This window comes from Marmota monax, unplaced genomic scaffold (assembly GCF_021218885.2).
Source record: "Marmota monax isolate L192 unplaced genomic scaffold, Marmota_monax_Labrador192_F-V1.1 WCK01_AAM20220418_F8-fsc00007, whole genome shotgun sequence".
Lineage (NCBI taxonomy): Eukaryota > Metazoa > Chordata > Mammalia > Rodentia > Sciuridae > Marmota > Marmota monax.
This window is the reverse complement of record NW_026692781.1, coordinates 1,074,621-1,098,121: the sequence shown is the minus strand read 5'-3', so window position 1 is coordinate 1,098,121 and position 23,501 is coordinate 1,074,621. Positions and strand designations below refer to the sequence as shown.

The window sequence follows — 23,501 nt, the reverse complement described above, 5'->3', positions numbered from 1 at the left end:
TGGCTGGACACTTTCCTATAATCGACAAATAGCAAAAATAGTCTAGTCATGCTTGCACTAGTCCACACCACCTTTAATCCATCATTCACTTCACACCCCATACATAGATCAGAAAATATAAACTCAAATATTAGGATGCCAATAGTTTCCAGAATAAGCTGGTGGAATCAATGAATCCAAGAGGAAAAAATCTCTACCATCTGAGTTACCTTTACATTGTATTTCATATATACATAAGCACTTTGCAAATGTCCTGGAATTAACATTTCTCATTCCCTGAACTACACATCTTGCCTTTCCACAAATTTTCTTTTCCACATGCAAAACGTTATTTGCAACACTACTTCTTTACCGGGTGGTGTATAATGCTTTGTCTTTGGATGCCCTGACATCCACACCTTACCTGACATTTAATGCCTGCCAAGCTGCAGGTACATGTTTCTGGATCACAGAACACTCTGCAGTCGCAGCCACAGTCCTCCCGTGACAGGCGGATGGCTCGAAGCTCGTGCTTTTCTTCCACATCAATCTTCTTCACTCCAGAGGCTCGCAGCAGTGCTCTTCGTTTTTTTGTTGGCAGGGGTTGTAGAAAGAAGTACTCGTCTACTTCTGTGTTGTCCAAATCAATATCATCATCGGAAATGTCATCCACTGTAAGAGTGCTAGCTTCCTCAGATTCTACTGTGCCATTCTTAGTCATCTAGAAACACAGGGAAGTACGTAAGAGATGGAGTTCAAGCAGGGTCCAAAGTCCCCACCTCAGCACTTGGGAAGAGTGAGCTAGTATATATCATCATGCCCCCACAATCAGTAAGTGTGTGTGAGCTCAATTGTTTGCTTTTATTTTTCTCATTAGGAGAAGTCACAAAAAGGAAAACCGAGGCATGGAAATTATGTGCTTTTAAAAATGTACTGGTTACAAGAGATGGATACTTGGAACTCTCAGTCTCCTATAGTCAGTAGTTACTGTTAGAGCTTGAACCAGAATGATAAGAAAAAGACCAGAAGTTCCAGATGTTGTCTTTAGATTCAGTTCAAAATGGGTAGCTCTGGTGTTGGAGAAAGAATGTCCTGGTTCAGAAGTGAGAGCAACTTCATGGATGCCATCACCAACCAAGTCAGTAAATATCTTGTCCTTGAGATAACCACTCTGACACTTTGGTATTTCAGCAAAACCATGCACTCAGGAAATAAAGTTGTGCTGTGCTATGCTATTGGGATTATAAACATGATTACGCTATAGAACATTCCAAGGAATTGATATGAAGCAATCAGTCAGGTCAGTATGCTCTCAGAGAACAGTGCGGGTACATGCTCATCAACTGACAACTGAAATGACAAACCAGGTTCCCAAAGGAGTTTGCCCAAAGCCATACCTTCTGCCTAACAGCTCATGTGGACGGCCATGCCTCACATACCCAGGAGTTGTTCTGCTGCTATTTATATTTCTTTTCTAAATTAATCTCATCCATCAGTAAGCCCTGAATCAGTATTTCATTTCTGAGTATTACACCACGACATATAGTTTCCTTCATAAAAAAGGATTTAGAAAGAAAAGTTTTCTCTGAATATGATCAAGATATTTATTCTTAGGAGCAGTGCAAGAAAAAAAATGTAGAAAATCCATAAGAGATAAAGCATGGGATAACTAAATAAAGAAGTTATTTGGATTATTTAATTTTTAAATTTATTACTTTCTAAATTTCATTCATTGTAACTATTACCTTGCTTAGTAATCTTCACACTTCATCCATTAAACAGTTAAAATACCCTGGTGATATTAGACACCATTCTCATCCTCAAAAGAAAATGTCCAATATTTAGACAAGAATATTTATTACTGTAAAAACCCCCCAAGATGGACAACTGTGAATGTATTAAAGAAGAAATAGAATATTGGACTTTGCCCTCAGGTGGAGAAATTTTCACCAAGGAATCGCCACAGTATTAAGTGCATATTCCAATATATTACAAAGGGTCCCTAAGATGTATTTGCAAAAACTACTAAATTATATTTCTGAATATTTCAGAACTTAAATCTATGATCTTACCAAGATTAGCATTCCCCTTTACCAGGCTATGTTGTTAGTATGATCCTCAGTTCATTTCTTCTGTTGGCATTGTGTATTGGTTAAACTATGACATCCATTACTAAGATGTTACTTGGATTGGTGGTGGTTATCACTTTTGTTCATTCTTACTAACAAGTTGCACATTTCTATGTGTAAAGATCTAATTTTCTAAGAAATTCAAGTGTATAATTGCCTCACATGTCCAATCTTCTGTGACAGGCAAAGCTGCATGAACAAGTAGGGAATGTTCCCTTTCCCATCTTGTCATTCTGTGGCAATAGATTTATTTTAATTAATTCTTGGCTTGCTTATGTGAACCTCAGCAAGCTTCTCAGTTCATGGCACATGTAGACACTCAGCACTTGGCTAGCACGACTCATTTCAATCCTTCCTCCCTACTTCATCTCCGTGTTCTATAATATTTAGGCTTTCTTGTGCAATTGGTAATGTTATAACACCAATGAGATCTCCAACTTATAACAATGGGTTTGGAGGTACAAAATAACAATAGTTGTTATCAGACAACACATGAAATCTAAAAATCAAGAAAAAGTAAGAATTTTGTCAATATATAAAAACATATAAAAATTTAAGGCAACATAAACCATGAATTGGCTGGCATCTCAGAACTAAGAAACAAACAAATGTATCTCAAATTTAACTACAGATACAGTTTACTCCAAATATAAATGTCTTTAGAAATAAAATCTGCATCTCTTATTTACAAGTTCTAGAATTATTCACTTATTATAATTTTATTTTAAAATAAAGATTCAAGTAAGAATCTAAAAGTCCTTCACATACAGCTATATACTATTTTCACTCTTTTTCAATAACCTACAGGGATTGAAACCTAGATTTTTAAAATCTCATGTTAATGTTGATGTGCTCTGGGGCAAGGTTTTCTCCTCACCTCTTCAGCATCATTTCTAATGAAGACTGGGGATATTCTACCTCAGTCTGGTCAATTGACTTGTCTTCCTCTTCTTATGGTTCCTGGTTGGTGTTGCTTCTGAGACATTCCCTACTATGACCTTGCATAGACCGATTGTGCCTGCTGGTTTCATTAAAATCCAGGACTAGACTACTGAGTTTAAATGCTCTTCAATATTGGAGTACTAAAATAGTATTTCCAAATGTATCTTCCCATATGGGAGCAATAGGAAAAAAAGTCAAAGAGCTCCCTATTCTTGTCTACCAACTTACATTTGTTATTCTCTAAAGATCTGGTGTAAAGGAATCCAGGAAGTCTTCCAGGATTGACTCATCTACTCATGCCAGACTCTTTATCCATGTCTATCGTCATGCATAAGAACATTCATGTTGTACAACATTGGTTCTCTCCTGTCATGAATGCTACCTTTAAATGTTTTTTTTTTCCCATCTCAAAATAGAATTATTAAAATTTCAGATTTTAATTCATCAAAAACAGCCTCCTTATTTTATGCATCAATGAAGCTCACTCAGAGTCATTTTGATCTCTCCAGGATGTACTTATAGGATATAATTCCCTGTTTCCTATTTTAATATGCTTCTCCCTACATGTCATAAATTATAAGTTTCTTATTGGTACCTACACAATACTGGGAGTCTAACATGGAGTCAAACACAATGTATCTAAAAAGCTATTTCATTTATAAAATAACATACCCTGTAACCTGCATTTTCAAATGCATGTCTACTTTTGAGGTAGAAATCTTCAATCTAGGACTTGGACCATTTCTCACTTTGTGTTCTTTCTCCAGAAATAAAGTTGCCTCCCAGTAGCTCAAAAAAAATTTACTATTAAAAAAATGTGGTTTAGGAACACTATCAAATAATTTTGGCCTTTAAATGTGCTCTTGTCTTCATATATATGCATATGAAAGAAAGAGAAACTGGAGGTAGAGATGAAAGAGGTGGCAGAAAAAGGTATGGCATATAATAATATTAATAACAGTTTTAATTTTGTGTGCCAGAAACTGTTCTAAACACTTAACCTGATTAGCTCGTATAGCAACACAAAAATCTTATGTGATATATACTATCATTATATCCATTTAACTGATGAGGAAATCAAGGTACAGGAATGCTAAACATGCCCAACATCACAAATACATAGTGTATACATTAAAGTCATGATCTGAGATATTTGACTTCAGAGCTTGTGCTCCCTAACAGCATTGATATATATATTTTATATGTATATAATATATATATATATATATATATATATATATATATATATATATAATAGATTCTTTTATATAATTAATATTTATTGAATAGTTAAATAGTAGTTAGTGATTATTTTGTATGAGCCACTAGGTATAGGTATATATGACAAAGACCTTAATCTCAACGGAGTGGAATAATGAGTCAAGGAATCTGGCAATTTCAACCCAGCTTGTAAGGATTTCCTAGCTTAGGGTGAATACAGCATTTGAGGAGCACCTACAGGTAGGGCTGGCAGTGGAGTGAAAAGGGAAAACTTCCAGATGAAGCTTAAATCTGAAGGTGGATGGGCAGTCAGAGGAACAGTGGAGACAGAAGGCCTCACTCCCCCAGCCTGCTCTGGGACAGAACACGATGTATTCTTTGACCTACAGAGCATACAGATGATTGGACTTTGGTGGAATCACTCTCCATAAAGAAAGAACTAGAGAGAAAGAAACAGCAGTTCTTCAGAGTAGCTCCTGTTTATCTGTCTTAGCCAATGAAAGGTGGTAAGTGATAACCTGACTCATGATTTGATCTAATGATCTTTATCTCATCTTATATTTTTCCTGTATGTGTATACATTTATCTATATTGTACTGTGAGGATCTTAAGAGGCGTGTGTGTGTGTGTGTGTGTGTGTGTGTGTGTGTCCTTGATCCAATGACAAAACTGAAGATGGCAATTGTTTCTTGGGCTACTGGGTAAAATTGTCTGGACTCCCTCTCCACATATTAAAATCTAACTTGTTTTAGACAGAATCCTAACATCTTACTTTTGCAAAATTGTACCCACTGATAAGCATGAGAAAGTAATTTCTGAAAACACAGTTTTGCCCACGTATACACTCCTGAGGAATAGGATGTATTATTGTAAGAATCAGTGGAATGACTCCAAGACTATCAAATAACCAATTCAATGCAAAATGGGTAACAATACTGAAAATGTAGATTGACTAAAATGCTAAAAAAAGAAACAAAGCAAAACACAAAAATAGATCCAGTTCCTTTCATCAGTGAAGCTGTATATTTAGTAGTAAAGTCTCCTGTTTCTTAAAAAATATGAGCACGTGTAAAAATGAGAATGGATATAAGAATGTGCAAATGAATTCAGTTCCACAAACACTGATTACTCCCTATTGTAACAAAGATGATGATGCTGAGGAAGACCTGAACTACCATATATTGAATACCAGGTGCTGAGTGTCATACTTTGTACAAATTATCTCACCTAATTTGTACAATGATCTTATGAATTTTTTTTTTTTGTACTTGGGAAAACTGGTGCATGGGGAAGGTTAATTTACCAAAGTCTATCTAAATTAGCTAATTCATGATGGTACTAAGCATCGAACTCAGGTTTATTCGACTTCAAAGCATGAGGCTGGTTGTCAAGATCAGTTTGGAGTAAAAAGTATTAAGAGTTAGAGTGTCACAAGCCATCTATGAGCTGCGTGTGTGAGCTATGTGCACTTGAGCATATGAGGGGACTGGTTTGGCTTTGAGAGCTGATTAGGCTATGCCACACAAGTGTGCCTCTTCTCTCGCTCTGCCTGTGATCCCTCACAGCACCTGAGATGGGTATGACTTGCCAAGATGTCAATCAATCTGCTGACCACAAGACATTACCAAGCAAGACTCCACCCTTTTGAAATCATATCCCTTGCCTCATTTGGGTGGAATATTCTATTGAATGTCTTCCCCAATAAATGAAAGGGGAGGGGGGTTTGGGTGCACTCGCTCTGTAGCTCCTTTCAGCACTATCCAGCGTGGAGTTAACCCTTCGGGTCACTGATCAGTCCCACCCTCAAACTCATGTTCGTGCTTTTCATGGTTTCTTCACCATTTTCTCAGTCTATTGCTGCAGCCAGCTCCTTTGAACCCAGCTCATCTAGCCAGCCCGGCCAGCTGGTGACATTATAGTAAAAAAAATGATGGAAGAAAAATAGCATTAGATTTCAGCCACACTCCAAAAGCTGATCTCAGTGCAATCGGTAGGAGATGAAGACCAGTGCACATTACCTTAGAATTCAGAAACAAAAGATATGATTCAGTCATAGAGAACAAGAGCTCAGGAGAGGGGAAAACAGAGTGAGCTGAAAAAAAATGGTACCTCATCAGTCAGCATTGGATTTGGAGCATATGGAGGTGGCTTTTCTAATGGAGATGTTGTTAGGAGAAGCTGGTCAAAGCTGGCTGAAATAACGTGCTATTCTTTTGATTTTCTTACCTGACTCATTGATCTTGGATTGCATTTAATTGCTATTGCTCATTCTCTAATTTTGCCGTAATACATTAGTTGATTTCATGTGTCAATTTCCTACCCATGCTATGAACATGTTGAGAACAGAGGCAGTCTGTCTTGTCCACTAATGTGTCTCTGGCACCTTGATAATTGCCAGTCTCACAGTAATTGGTAAACAAATATTTTGGAATGAATGAATTTTCATAACCACTACACTATACTGCCAGATACTGTACTAGGTATCAGGGTTGATAAACGCATTACTGTTCTACCATCTAAAGAACTTCCAGTCTACTCTGGAGGTCATGTAACAGATATGACCTAGTGTAGTAAGTACAAAAAAATATATGTGCAGTTTATAGAAGTAGCAGGAGGAAGACAGAATAGGCAGATAAAAAAGAAGGCTGCGTACAAAGACACAAAGCAGAATTACTTATTTTCTATTCTGATTCCATACTCTCTAACAAGGAAGAAAACATTCAAGCCAGAAATGGGAGAAGAGACATGTCAGGAAGGATTTAAAGCAAAAATCAGGTGGGGAGACAATGAAAGTGCACTCAGCTATTTTATATAAGAATCCCCAAGCCCAGACAATTTATGCTTTAGAACAATAGAGAAGCTTGAAGTTATGATTGCTCAGTCTAACATCTGTGAAGACTCATGGGGAAAGGAATTAAATGATGATCAAAATGGGACTGAATTGTTTAAAAAAAAAGGCTAATTCTGGATAACAATATTCTAGAAAGAACTATTTAAACAGATGGTTTCAGTACATGGGATAGAGGAAAACAGTGAATACGAAACTATTGTCTGGGTTCACTGCAGAGAAAATATTCTTTTTGTAAATGAACTTCATCTTTATGCAGAACCTTGACATATAAAAGATAAAAGTGGGATGAGGTACACAGTGTCTTGGGCCTGCTGCCCTGTTCCCTGATTTCAGACCTCATGGATTACAGTTGGAAAATCAGTGCTTTGCTACTGAGAATTTCTTATTCTTATCTCTGAGACGAAAATCTAGTCCTGAGAATTTCTCACTTTAGACTTCTAACAAGATTGCTTTGCTCTTCTCATACAAAGATGGAATATAAACTGATTAATAAAACTATGGATGGATGCATGAATTTTTAGTTAGTTCAACAGTGAAAATATCTCTAAGATCAGTGATGCTCATCCTATTTTGTAGCACCATTGAAGTCAGGAATGAGGGTGTGGCAGCTCTACATTCTATCAGTATCAGTGGCCCATCCCAGCAATGTTTTCCAGTAAAGGTCATGCTGGGCCCTCTTGAGGATCACTACTTGGACAGGATATCCCAAACTTGACCCCATCGTATGAACAGTTTTAAATCTATAACTTGGATGAGAACCTAAAAGGCAAGCTTATCACATAGGCAGATGACGAGATCACATTCATTTAAGTTAAATTAAAAAAAAAAAAAAAAACACTATCGATTGCTCCCTACAGACCATGTCCAGCACTAAACATGGTTCTAGCCCTGGAGGTGTTATAAAATTTCAATTTATATCATAATGCAGAATTGGTTTAAAAGCAGAGAGTTAGGTTTATTCATTGCTTTTGTTTGTTGCTTTATTTTTTGTTTGTTTGCTTTTTTATTCCCTACCAGTGTAATATAAACAAGCAAACTGATCAAGCTACCAAACACTACTGTAAGTTTAGTTATATCCATGGAAAAAGCATCCACAATTTGAATTAATGTAACACATTTCTGGGCACTGGATAGATCCCATCCAGAGTCCCAGATCAAGTACCTTATTATGAAGTAGACATTAATAAATACTAATGTATCCACAGGAGGAAAACCAGGGCAAAAAAACCTGGAAGGGCTGGGGTTGAGGCTCAGAGGTAGAGCGCTCGCCTAGCACATGCGAGGCCCTGGGTTCAATCCTCAGCACCACATAAAAATAAATAAAATAAAAATAAAATAAAATTATAGTGTCCAACTATGAATTAAAACAAAAAAGTAAAAGAAAAAAAGAAACTGAAAACCATGCCCTCAAGGATTAATGGAAAGACCAAGGGATGTTTCATTCTACAGAAGAGAAACACATAAATCCCATAAACTATCTTCAAATATTTGCATGTGTATCAACACCATATGCAAACCCTTGGAATGTCGAATATAAAGAATTATTCCATGTACTTAGAAGGCAGAATTGGGGTCAAAAGAAGTGGTAAGATAGCAGCAGGTTGCTCAGTGTAAGGAAGAGTTTTCTAATGATTAAAGGCATGAATGAAACGTGCTACTTCAAAAGAGCAGTGTGCTCCGGGTCATCTAAGATGTGCAATTACTTGCTGAAAGTACAAGATATATATTTAATAAAAGGAATTCTTGGTAGTGTGGTATGAGCTGGACAGATGACCTAGTCTCTAAGGTCTCTGACAATCTAAGAAAAACATTTATGTTACTTTAATATTCAGTCAAATCTTACAGTATAATTTCATAATTCATTAACTGTTAATTGTAGGTGGCAAATTTGAATCAGTTTAATTATGTCTTTGAAAAGCCAGGAATATTTGCTTGTTTTGTTAACTTTTATTCTTTTCAACGTGAAGTGGGCACAGTGACATGCCTCTGTAGTTCTGGCTACTTGGGAGGCTAAGAAAGTAAAATCAAACTCTTGAACCCAGTAGTTTGAGGTCAGCCTGGGTCATGAAGAAAGACCCCCATCTCAAACAAACAAAACAAAATAAATTAATTCCAACAATATGAAGTCATAAGAACTCCTTGGAAAATACATTATTGAAAAAAGTCATCAGAAAGGATAATATTAACCTATAAGACAAAACAACTTGGAAAAAAATAAGCTATAAATTCCTTTATCCTTCCTTTTGGTTTAGACCAACTTTTCCTCTTTCATTGGTGGATAATAAATCAGGAATGAATCCAGTAGCCTGCTGCTAAATATTTAAAAATATATACTTATAAAAATATTATAGTTTGTTGTGATTGACAAGTTTCATGGTTCACATACTCCCTTCATAATCAATTTCAAACTTTTGTTGGGAAGAGATGTATATAAATCCACAGTAATGAGCCAATTCAGTGAGCTGGCTCCAACATACCACTGGATGTCCCCACATTTAAACCAGGAGAATCAATGCAATTGATTTTCCTAAACTAAAAAGTAAAAACAACAACAACAACAAAAAAAAAACAATGTTTTTTATACAGGAAGAATGTGATGATTTGATTACATATGTCTAATTGTACTTTTTCAAATAAAATGCCAGTGATGTGCTGAAAGAGCATATTCTTAAATGTATTTCATGTGCATCAGGATGAATTCTACCCTACCAGTCTCTATCACTTTGGTTAGGTATATTTTTTGTGTACTTTTAGAACAGGTTGTACATATAATAGTGCAAATACTTGAAACAGCAAAGTTTTCTGCTTGGTATTGAAGCAGGCCTCTACTTAGGAATTAATTCTGGAAGCTTTGACAATAAGTATGCTCTGAAGTGATTGCTACAGAGTCTAACAGAGAAATTATGTAGGGATAAATGGAGTTCTAAGATACCCTGACCCAAAGACATGTCTAGGAAAGAATTACAGATTAGGTTCTTAAAGTACACATCCCAAAGTGTTCAAACTATGGGTCTAAGATACCGTTCAAGCATCTCACACAAGCCCCTATTCCCTTTCATCTCCCAGCACATTTAAGATCTTTACCTGGAGGATTAATCACGGAACTTTTGAAGAGATACAAAGGGAGGGCTGGAGGTGGAGTAGAAAATTACAATGCTGCATGGGTGAATAAAATGGTCATAGATTAAATCTGAGATAGGGGTTGAAGATTTACATTGGGATATTTTAAGAGTTTAGTCATTAAAGTGTGAGTTAAAGTCTGGTTTTATTCATTTATTTTTAGTTAGGAAAGGGAGACAGCATCCATACATTATTCAAGAAATATATGGCTGAGAAATTGAAAAAAAAAAAAAAAAGGACAATGCTGAGAAGTGATTGGATGTGGTAACAGGAGTGGGGTTAGATCCTTAATCTCAGAAAGAAAAAGAAGAAAAACCTGGGTTGCAAAATGTTTGAGAAACAGGGTCAAGTCCAAGCTGTGGAAGCTAAATTAAATTTCCTAGAATAAGGCAGTAGAATCCAGTAAGATAGAACCCAGAGGCGATCAGAATGCCAAGTCTCCTACTTACAAATGGCTGCCTAATGCATTTTACAGATACATGAGAAATGGAAGTAAAAGCTAATTTAATTGTTCAACAATGTGGTGCAGATGATGAAATCTAAGCACTTAATTTGGAAAAGAGTATAGAATTAAGATGACTGCATTGATTACTGTGAAGTGTATGACATGTGTGAATGGGCTTGACAGAGAAAGAAAACTGTGCTCTGTAATTTAGAAATCCACAGCTACTTATTTCTTCTAGGAACATGCATTTTATTCATTCATTTTTTCCCCCACAGTTGTTTATAGACAATGTTTAAAACATCAACACCATGAATAAAAAAAGACACACTTGAGCATCCTCCCATAAAATTGTATTTGTTCTACAAAAATAATTGTATATATTATTTTTTCTCTATTTATATACCTTATAACTTAGGAGGTTGATTTACTAAATAAGAACCAATTTTATAATCAAAATCTATATGTCTATTCTTATTTTGTTCCCAAAATATTTATTGTGAGGTAAGTCTTCAAGTGTGTATGTATATATTTTTTTAGTTGTTTATTTATGTAGTGCTGAGGATGGAACCCAGGGCCTCACACATGTGAGACAAGTGCTCTACCACTGAGCCATAGCCCCAACCCCTGTATTTTTCTTTTTAGTCCTTTCTCTCTATTAAAGCATCATTGGGAAAAGAGTCATTGAATAAATAATTCCCCTAATTGGAACTCAGCAAAGGTTTCCTAGAAAAACAGGAAGAAATGGTAGAAGAGAAATCTGTCTTTATTTTTTAAGATTGTTGGTTCTTAAATTTAAGTGGCAGGGAAGCTACCCAGTTCCAATTCCAGTGAGTGTCCCTTGGCATTTTGTCTGGGCTCCTTAATGAGGGATTAGGAATGTTTGATTTGTCAGATGCTACCTCCCCTCTGCCCTAACTCAACAGACAGTAAGTCCCAGAGGACTATCTCAGGCAAAAATCCAAGGGAGCAAAGTTTGGCTCTCACAATCCTTTAGTTCCTCTTTGGACCCCTCTTCTGTACTACTGATCTTCTGTTGCCCAACTCAAAATAACAGAATCAATGTAGACACATTTGTTTTCTTACTTATCCCAGAGGAATTCATACTTCAAAACAAATGTCATTTTCAATAAGAGTGAAATTTTAAATATCAGAGTGAAATTTTTAGATTCCTAATGTTTTGGATAACTAATTTTAGATTTTGTACAATTAGACCTAGACAAGTATAGTCAATGATATTTTTTAAATCATAAAAGTTAATATGCTAGAAGAATTTCAATTAAAATATACAAGTTTTTCTCCATTAATTCATCTCAGATTTTTGAGACAACTGGTCCACATTGCTGTGATATTTTAACTTCATGTACCATGTGTTTCTGAATATTTCAAATGCATTGAGGCTAAGCTCAGTCACTTCAGAATCCTGTTATCCTTCAGCTTGGTATTCATTTGGAAATAGCAATGAAAGCCAAATGTGTTTTGTTTACATCTTTGCCAAAGAGAAAAACTGCATGTTTCCCCTTATTAATAAAAAACTGACATATGACATCCACTCAGATGGCTGCCTCTCCAACTTCCAACACTAAGCACTATTTTAAAAATAAATCAATACTACAGTGTTCTTTTTGTTTCTTATTTTCTTCTTTAGCTTCTTTTAAAAAAGGCATGGGAGTATCTGTGTACAAATATATCAGCACCTGATATATGACTGCCTGATATGGAGGAAGGCTGCTGTAGGTTTGTGGCTTTCCCTCATGTCCATCACATTTACCATGCACATATAAGAAGTTCACCACAGTAAATCTTCTGGTTCTCAGATAACATTATATTCTCCCTAAAAACCACTGTACACACTATCAAACCCCAGAAAAGGATAACCCCCCACAAGTACACAGATATTTCCCCCCAATGCCTATAGGAGATAATCAATTAATTTAAGAATAGGAAAAAACAAGATAACACAATCAGTTTTCTAAGTGAACCAGTTACTTAATATCTTTTGTTTTTCTTTTTCCTCAGTTGCAAACATATTTCAATAACTTATCTATTCTACTGGGTCTCTGTGAGGATCAAATTAAACATTGTTTGTAAAATGCCTGGTAAATAAAATTCATTAGTGATTGTCAACCTTTACTATTTTTCTACCAAAATTTGAATTTGAAGAAAGACTGTACTCTTAGTGTGGGGGGTAGAGTTGGCTTGTAATGGGTTACAAAGGTAGAGAATGGATTTCAGAAACAAACTTGGTAACTATTACTAAATTATTACATGACAAGCTATCATAAATCACAAAATAATGGTGTATTGCTACTGGAAAAACTGAGGGATTTTCATTGAAATATGCCAAAAATACTGGCAAAGGAAAATATAAGTCACTCTCTGGGCTAAGTTGTGCCCAGTTTAAGTTATTGCCTTGTAATGCAACTGGGAACAAGGCACATGCATAACTTGCAAAATATTTACAATAACTTGTTTCAAAACACATATCACACCTCTGCTGATTGATTTCATAAAAAAATTTTGGTAGCACATGTGGCTTATGGTACTTCAGGCATTTAATGAATACCCTTTTTTAAGTATGTTGGATTATTTCCTTTCTCACTAGATAGTGATGGTAGAATATTCCTATGTATTGATAGGGTGATGGACCCACACAAACATAAAGAGCTCTGAGTTGACAGAAGACATTTTCTCAATTTCTGTACTTCTCTCCACTTAATCTCTAAAGTGGCTCAACGACAAGAATCTCTACCTAGATGCCTTCCCAACACCTCTTGAAAACTCAAAAGCCTCTCAAACTCAGTATGTCCAAGAGAGCTCTCATTATCCACCCCACCCACTATCTGTGCATCTTCCTCTGTTGCTTGTCATTTCCTGTCACAGCAAACAATACTATTACCTACACCGTCAACTCCATTTTGCAACCCAGAAACGTAATTGTCATTCCTGACTATCCCTCTCTTCCTTCCAAATTCAGCCCATCATTAAGCACCATTGATTTTACTAATTTTCTCCTCTTCCCTTTCTCTTTGTCTCCCTTGCTTCAGACTAACCTAACTGGCCATCACCTGTCTTCTACATTATGGGATGCCCAGCCCATCTCTGGCTTTCCTAAAGCCTGAAACTCCTGCCAATTCTCTTTGCCTGGTTACCTCTTCAGATTTTCATTTCACTTCCTCAAGGAAGCATTTCTTGACTTCTTGTGCCACATGAATTTCCTGTTTTACATTTTCACAGTGCTTTACAACTTTCCTTTATAGCACTGAATGAAAAAACAAATCAAGATTTTATTTTGTTTTGACACCTTGATTAATATTTTTCTTTCCTATTAATCTGTAAGTTCCTGTAGAGAGGAAACTACATCTATTTTTGGTTACCGATTAGCCCCCCAGGACAGGCTACATGAGCAAGCAATGTTCAGTAGTAAGTATTTGTAAAATAAATGAAAAAAATGATGTCAGGTACGTTTCCCATGAAAGACTATATTGTTTTGCTTAAAAAAAAAAAAAAGACTCAGCAGGCAGTCTGTCATGTAAAATGCAGTTCCAGCTATGACTGTTTAAAAAGTTGACTCAAATTGTTATAAGGATGTGGAGTTTTGCAGAAAGTGAGTTTATACTTCTTACCTTTAGTTTTAAAGAGTTCAGCTTCTCTTCCCTGAGGTGCTCCCTCAGCATCTCCCGGTGCAGCCTCTCCTGCTCCCTGGCAAACTCGCCAAGGGTGTACTGGCGCACGCTGTTGTGGCGGCTGGACATCCCCAGGGTGCTGCCCCCTTGGCTGGGCACGCTTGTGAAGCCTTGCCTCCGGGTGAAGTAGTACACGGTGACACAACTAAAATGCACATTCTTGGTCCTTAGCCGCTTCTCCCTTTTGAGAATGGAGGAAGCTGGAAAGAAAAGAAAAAAATCCGGTCAACACCAAGGGTAGCGGTTCTCAGATGAGGTTAAGAAAATACCCCTTGGTCTTGAATCTATGTATGCTCAACACTTCTGGGCCCTTAAAGATTCTAAAACTCTTGTATCCCAGAGTTGAAGAAAAGACCTTTTAATTTCCTTTCATATACTTTTTTATAGCTATGGCAGAGTAGACTTTTAAGTGTTTCTATAAGGGCAATCCAAGCAAACTTTCAAACTTGCCTATATATTTGTTGCCGAACTTAATTTCTCATTTCCCCTAATTCCTTGCAATTTGGTTTTATGATTTTTACACAAGTTGTATTGTATGATAATAAGGATAGACATAATACAAACTTCCATACCTTTAATCTCATTTCCAGAAAATTATGTTCAGCATTAAAAAAAATTTGGCTAATTACCAAAATATAGTTACATGAGAGGATAAGTTCTAATGTTCGACAGCATAGTACAGTGATTATTGTTGACAACAACAATATATTTTCTACAGAACTAGCAGAAAGAAGTTGGAAATTTCCCAAGGCAAAGAAATGATAAATGCTTAGGAGATAAAAATGTTAATTACCATAATATGAAAATTCACACATTGTATGCATGTATTGAAAAGTTTATAAATAAAAATATGCACAATCATTATGTATAAATAAAGATATAGTGCTTGCAATACTTAAAAAAAAGAAAATTCTAAAAATCAATAAAAAAATCACAAAATGACTCACTGTTACTACTTAGATATACTAATAACCTAAACTAACAAAACTTTCATTTCACAAAATAACATCCCATTAAACAGCATTATAGAAAATGGGATTTTAATCCAAGAACTGAGAAAATTGCAAATGCCACAAGATATTTCAGAACTCTTATATTTTTTATCTTTTATTCTTTAAATAACGAAAATTACATCTATTTATGGTGTGCAACAATGGTGTTCTGATATATGTGCACATTGTAGAATTGCTAAATCAAGCTAATGAACATATCCATTAAGTTCCATACTTTTTTTGTGTGTAGTAAGAATCAGAACCTTTATTATTAGTTACAAGAATAGCAAAATACACAGAATATACAGAGCATCAATGAGAGTTGAGGTACACAGTACAGAGTTGAGAAACAGTCATATTATCCACATAACCTTTGGAATTAGAAGACATGGTAGACATTAAGGGGCTCACTACTTTTATTTTATAGTGAAGTAACCCAGGCTAGGGCCTTTGAGTGACTTCTTTATATAATTTGTTTCAGAATTAAACTCCAAAGTTCCAAATCTGGTGCCATATTATCAGAGACTTTCCCACTGGGAAAGGAAAGGCACATTTAATTAAGAATAAAATCATGGGGCTGGGGATGTGGCTCAAGCGGTAGCGCGCTCGCCTGGCATGAGTGTGGCCCGGGTTCGATCCTCAGCACTACATATAAAGAATTTTGTCCGCCGAAAACTAAAATAAATAAATATAAAAAAAGAATAAAATCATGCTATAATGGGCTGATTCTCCCTCCCTTAACCCCCCCCATATGTTCAAGTCCTAAGCCCCAGTACCTCAGGATGTAATCTCCTTAGGAAACAGGCCTTTAAGGTGAAACTGAGTTAAAATGGGGTCATTTGGGTAAACACTCAGCCAATATGACTGGTGGCCTTATAAAAAGGTAAAATATGGACACAGGTGTGGAGAGAGGGAAGATGATATGAAGGGACACAGAAAGAATGTCATTAGGAGAGGGACACAGAGCTGCCATAAGACAAGGAATGTCTGTAGCTACCAGAAGCTAGAATATGAAAGGGAAAGCCCTTCCCTTTCAGGTTTCAGAGAGAGCATGACCACCCTGCTAATATGATCATTTTGGTTTTCCAGCCTCCAGAATTGTGAGAAAAGACTTTTCTTTATTTTAAGCCACTCAGTTTGTGGTACAGTTTTAATGGCAGCCTCAGGAAACTAATACCCGTGCTCAATCAGAAAAACAGAAAGAAGCCAGGAACTGAGAAGCAATTCCTGGATGCCAAAGTAATTAATACATTAACATTTATGGAGTACTTCTCATGTGTTTTACCATGCAAAGACTTTACATGAATTGCTTCACTTTATCCTTACAACTCTTTGAGTTTATATTTTTTATGGTTGCATTTTTAGGACATTAAATCACTAAAAGTTGAATAACATTACCAAGGTTATTTAGTGGTGCATTTGGGATTCGCTAGCCCAGAGCCCAGGCATAGGTCACAGGCACCATGTCACTGTGAGATTTGAAGCCACCCTACTGTTGATTAGTAGATGGATACCTGGCTGCATATCGCCTCTGGTAGATACTACCTGCTGCTGATTTCAAAGATGACCTTGATTTAGACAGTGTATAAGCAGTGGAATAAAAGTCACTACAGTATCACGTAGAATTTACCTAAGAATATTCTTTCAAGCAGCTACAATTTCCTTTGTCTCATTTTCGAACCATAACAATCAAGGCAAATGTAAGAGAGGTTACTATGATTAATCTCATTTTGTGGATTTGTTAATTCAGTAAATATAAATTGAGCATCTACCATGTGTCAGATGCTTTCTAGATGGTTGGAATACATTGCTAAAAAAAATCAGGTAGAGATGCCTTCCTGCCTGTAGCTACCATTCCAGGAATGAGAAACTCAGAATGCAGAGACTCAGCAGATTAGAATAGAATTGTGACATTAGCAGAAAAATTCAGCTCCCCTAACATTCTCTCCTTTTCTACTGTTTGAGTTCCCCAGAAGAAATTGACAGAAAACAAATGCTTTCAAATACGTACATAATTTATACATTCATTTGTGTATATATTCATTATAAAATACTTACACTCCTGGCAGCACAATTTTTGAATTTGATTTAAAAGCTCTGATCTGCTTCATAACTGTGTTTAAGTCATGTTGAAACAGAGAAGAATTTGTCAAAATGTAAAAAGATCACTACAGGAAGCAAAATTCAACAATCTGTCCAGTAATCTGCCACAAGATCTGACAACCTCATCTGTCACTAATGTACAGGAGGCTAAGAAGAGCCTCTGGTGTTTAGGTGATAACCTTCCATCTTTGTTGTTCTTGATATCATAAAAAGGATGGCCTTAAGCCATTATCTTTCAAAGCCATAAATGTACAGATAAAGAAACAGGTTTTAACTCTCTCACTTAAGACAGTTATTTTTAAACATCTCTGATGATATTATTACTTATTGTTTAGACCACTGGTGGACATTGTAGACAAATTTATTTTTAAATAATTTAATAAGATCTATATGTTTACTTTTATATTATAAGAATTCTTCATCCTTTTGGATAAGTATCTCTACCCTATCCCAAAATGTCAAATGATCCTTTCCCCAAAAGCCAGAACGCACAGGTGATTCTCTGAGTCTTTGAAGATGACAGTAGTGGCAGAAAGCAGGAGCCTTTTAGCTGCTTCCTTGGCAGGGCTTACATTACTGAAGTGTATAGGAATAGGGCTTCCTCCGATCTGCTAAGATTTAGCATTCAAACATGCTTCTCTATGCTAATTTTAACATTTGCATTTTATAAATAACACTGTAAAAACAATGATCCCAAAGACTATGGAATATATTCAAAGAAGAGGTTTTCAAAAACTATAAAATCAGCCTAACTGAGGGTACTTAAAGTGTGGCTTTCTTGAACTTAGGAGCCACCCACAACTCCCACAGCTCTCCTCTGATGATTGAATCAGATCACTGGAATGGGACATTCTGAGATATCTCTTGCCTCCAGGCTCCACTTTGACTAACATCACAAAATGAAGTCACACACACACACACAAAAGTCTGTGTTCTTCAAGCCTGGGAAAAATAGACTGAATTCACTCAGCACATCTGCCTTAGGGAATCTGAAACCTCCCTGATAAAATACCTACCTAGTAATTTGTGCCCTTTACAGAATGAATGAACTCTAATTTGTGTATCTATAAAGTTCAGTGTTAGTTTTACTACTGTGAGGTCAAGAGCAAGAAAAAAAAAAAAAAAAGGAGAATATGGCTTTCATTACTGCTTTGAAAAATAATTAGTGTTTCATATTCTATACCAATTTTTAAGTGCCTTTCAATTCCTTTTCTTTCAATGGAACCATAGTTACCACTGAAGAAAAAGAGTCTAGGTGCAAAGGTACTATACATATTGCCTGGACACAGCTCTTAGGAACAACCACATGGTCAGCACACCAGGGCATACTGATGTTACTATAAAATGATCACCTATTATAGAGGTAATATTGATCTTTGCAATAAAGGAGTAAATGGCAAAGTTATTCCAATTAGCTATCTGCAAAAACTATTTATTCTAATAAATGCTTGAAAAATGAATGGATAAAAGATTTGCAAAACGGACTAATTCACAGTGCCAGGATAAGAATGTAGCAAAATAAGGTAAAGTGATCCATACTATAAATTATACAAGGAAAGGATTCTTGAACAGAGTGGATGACAAATCTGCAAACCAAAAAATAGGAATTGCACAATATTTCTAGTACAACCCAAGAAAGCAAGCACTCTGAAGAGACACATGTTCTACATATTCTGATCCCATACAGAAGATGAGTACACCAAGGTGTCAAAGTTGAACCATACTAGCTTCTAAGAAACTACAACCAACTTCGTTCCATTTTCACATTCATAAACCACTTGTTCATAAAGGTTGGAAGACATCTTTGATTCTACAAGATTCTCTTAAAATAAGATTTTCTTATTGAAAATAATCAAAATTTCTTTCTGATTTATACCTCAGTCATTTGTGAACATCATTCATATGTATGATTCTACTGAGCTTGGTGATCTCTGCATGCCCAGTGACATTCACGTATCTGGGCCTGTAAAACTGAAGACCAGATTCTCTAACACTAATCCCACCATACAGCAGCCAATCTGGAGCAAGTGTTTGAGCAGCAAGCTGAGCACCCTCTTTAGACACACTTGCTCTCATCAGTATCAACAACTATCAGCAAAAGTCCTGTTAGAGATGGAAAAGAAGAAATTAGTAAAACAAAGCTATGTATTTTGATACTGAATTTGGCACATGAAGGTTGAAAGCTCATGTCAAACAACCAAAGAATGGTGAAAAATTTCAATTTTACTATTTGGGTCAAAAATCAATTAAAAAACAAAACAAAACAAAACAACTTTTGTCTGTTATGCCTTAAGCTCAAAAGGAAAAAGCCAGATGATTTGTTAAGTCTATGGATGGAGTTTATTTTTCAATTTGGGAAAAAATTAGTACAAGCATAGTGAGATGGCTGAACTAAACTTGTTTTCTTGGTAAATCTTGGTTGATAAAAATTTGTGTTTTTAAATTATACAGACCAAATTAATCAGACCCAAAGGTGTGCCTGCTATTTCTTGCTTAATGAAGAACAAATTCAGATTGAATCAATGTTCAAGTCAGGAAGCTTAGCTTACAAACAGAAAATCCAGATTCATCAGAAACTATATTATACATAAATTAACAAATTAGATATTAAATAAATTTTCAGTGGTTGATATTAAGATGAATTGAATCTTTATAAATGTCTTCTCATCATCTCTAGCAATTACAGAAATGCAAATCAAAACTACTCTAAGATATCATCTCACTCCAGTCAGAGTGGCAGCTATTATGAACACAAACAACAATATGTGTTGGTGAAGATGTGGGGAAAAAGGTACACTCATACATTGCTGGTGGGACTGCAAATTGGTGCAGCCAACATGGAAAGCAGTATGGAGATTCCTTGGAAATCTGGGAATGGAACCACCATTTGACCCAGCTATCCCTCTCCTAGGACTATACCCAAAGAACTTAAAAACAGCATACTATAGGGACACAGCCACATCAATGTTTATAGTAGCATAATTCACAATAGCTAAACTGTGGAGCCAACCTAGATGCCCTTCAATGGATGAATGAATAAAAAACGTGGCATATATACACAAAGGAATTTTACTCAGCAATAAAAGAGAATAAAATCATGGCATTTGCAGGTAAATGGATGGCGTTGGAGAAGATAATGCTAAGTGAAGTTAGCCAATCCCCCAAAAAACAAATGCAGAGAATGTTTTCTCTGATATAAGGAGGCTGACTCATAGTGGGGTAGAGAGGGGAAGCATGGGAGGAATAGATCAACTCTAGATAGGGAAGAGGGGAGAGAGGGAAAGGAGATTAGCAAGGATGGTGGAATGTGATGGACATCATTATCCAAAGTACATGTATGAAGACACGAATAGGGTGTCAGCATACTTTATATACAGAGATATGAAAAATTGTGGTATATATCTGTAATAAGAATTGTAATGCAAAAAAAGTACATGTATAAAGACATGAATTGGCATGAACATACGTTATATACCAAGATATGAAAAATTGTGCTCTATATGTGTAATAAGAATTGTAATGCATTCTGCTGTTGTGTATTAAAAAAAAATAAAACCAGTTAAAAATAAAAATAAAAAATAAATGTCTTCTAAAAATCCCCTTGATCGTATTTTCTCATCTTTCCCAACTTGACATAATTGTCACGGTTGACCTCTCTTGATCAGGGTGTCACCTACATGGTACCAAGTCCTAACTGCAAGTAGGGAATGAAAATGGGTCTAGCAACCAAGAAACACAGGGAGTGATTCCTTTGAAAATGAAATCTAGTTTGGTATCAAAAGCAAACTTTCCTTGTTCTAATTGTCCCCCTTTATTCCAATGAGTCATATTTCAAAGTTTCCCTAATGTATTTGCCCCAGTCATCTCTTTAAAGTTATTTTTTGCTCAAGTTATTCAGGGCAGTACATCATTTAAGTGAAAAAAAAAAAAAACTTCAAAACGCGAAACCACACCAAGGAACTGTCATGAAGCATGAGTGAATGAAAGGCAAAGCAAAAATAGACTAATTGAGAATGATTTCTTTCCAACCATGAATAAAATCCAAATTATCTTAAGTGTATGTGTTAGCTTTTCATTGCTGTGATAAATACCTAAGAAAAACAAGTTAAGGGAGGAGTGATTTATTTTAGCTCATAGTTCAGGGATATTAGCTCCTGCTGGGCTGGCTTCATTGCTCTGGGTCTGAGGGAAGGTGAAGCATCATGGTGCAAGAGTGTGGCAGAGGCAAGCTGCTGACCTCATGGCCTCCCTGAAGCAGAAAGAGAGGAGGAAGGGCCAGGGACAAGATATCAACCCCAAGGACCCAGTCCTTGCAAGTAGGTTCGAACTCCTGCAGTTTCCACCACCTTGCAAAAGCTATTTGGCCATGAATTCGTCAATGAATTAATATATTGATGAGCTAAACACGCTCATTGATCCAATTACTTCCCCAAATCCACATTTTTGGGGACTAAACCTTTAACGTGAGCATGTGAGCTTTTGGGGAGCCCCTCATAAAGAAAGCATAACAGTATGCAATGCAAATTAATCTATTACCTATGGCCAAGTCAATGTTATGTTATTTTACACTGAGTTCTGAAAAATATAAAACACAGAATCAAATAATGAAAACCATCACAAATACCGGGCATCAGACAGGCCAGAGTTCATTATCTACTCAATGTTTTGAAATCGAACAGCTTCACCTTTTCAAAGAGATCATCAGAACTGAGACAGAGGCAGTAAGAAAGCATCATGGAAATCATCCAACAAAATGGATGGCAAATTAGGGCCTTTAAAAAAACAAACAAACAAACAAAAAAACTACTGCCCTTATTACTGAGAAAACAGCATTCAAAAATAAAAATCAAGAAAAAGCAGCTCCCACTTACACAATGCTCATAATTTTAAGTCCATGTCCATTTCTTACTGATATATTTGGTCTTTTATGTTCTGAATAATTTCTCACAACGTTTTTAAGAGTATGGTGAGTCTCTCCCCTTGGCTTCTAAATTCCATTTTTCCCCATTGCAAAACCACCTACCAATCTAGGAACTAGTAAATCAAGACAAAATAAATTATGATAAGCACACATAAGAAACAGTTGTCATTTTGATTTCAATCCTAGTGAAGGATTAAGTTTAAAATTCACAGATAGGATTAGGTAGTTTAACCACTTAAAAATCATAAGTTTTTTCCATTGTAGCATTAAGTTGAAAATATTCACAATGGATTACCCTTGAGACCAATAATGTCTTTTTGTGCATTGCAGTTTCTAAGTGGAGTAATTCAAGATGAGACCCTTTGTTTAAATCACGACTTAATAAAAATAAAATTCTCACATAAGACTATGTGAAAGAATAGGTACTGTATAAGATTGGGGCAGATACTGCATATGCATGTAAATGACAACAAAACAGCAAGTACAGAAAGAAATAATATAAGTTGACCCTTGAGGCTGAATGACTAAGGCTTTGTTTTGGATCATGAACATGCATGTCACGTTGTCATCTATTCAGTCTGCTGGCTATATCCACGTGAGCCAGCAAGAGATCCACATGGAGGGAACCAGCTCTCTTCTGTCTCCCCTGACAGGCACAGACCGAGCTAGCTGTTCAGTGTTCTATGAGCCGAATTTGCCTGTAGAGGGGTAGCCCAATCACCTACTTGGTATTCTCATCTTGGAAAAATATAAGGGTTGCTGATGCAAATTCTGAAAGCTGTGTATAAAAATTAAATTGAAACTTTGATCTTCTAGCCTTGATGCCATAAAAAATTAAGGTGATTAAGTCACAAAAGGTGATCACTTTTCAGGACTAGCTATTTTTCATCCACACGTTTCTATTTATTAAAGATGCCACCTCCTTTCTCCTAATCCTTATGAGTAGTCTTAACAAAAGTCAGGAAGGTATTTCATAATCATGCTTGTTAGTACAAGAGAAATAAATATTACACTTTAAAGTTATAAATGTGAAACAAAGGGGACAAAGATTTTTTTTTTATAAAAAGGAAATTGCATTCTACTTTATATACAATTGACCTGACACTGACCCTCCC

The 23,501-nt window shown here is 36.0% G+C and overlaps 1 protein-coding gene across 5 annotated transcripts in view; it reads right to left on the bottom strand.

Annotated features, from left to right (window-relative positions):
• Nucleotides 1-23,501, bottom strand: part of Csrnp3 (cysteine and serine rich nuclear protein 3) — a 197,568-nt gene that overhangs the window by 12,671 nt on the left and 161,396 nt on the right. For all 5 annotated transcript variants that reach the window (XM_046447402.2, XM_058580143.1, XM_058580144.1 and 2 more), the window contains 2 exons: nt 14,311-14,570; nt 404-700 (listed from right to left, as the gene is read on the bottom strand). In XM_046447402.2, coding sequence (XP_046303358.1) covers nt 404-700; nt 14,311-14,570 — 557 coding nt within the window. The remainder of the gene's footprint in view (nt 1-403; nt 701-14,310; nt 14,571-23,501) is intronic.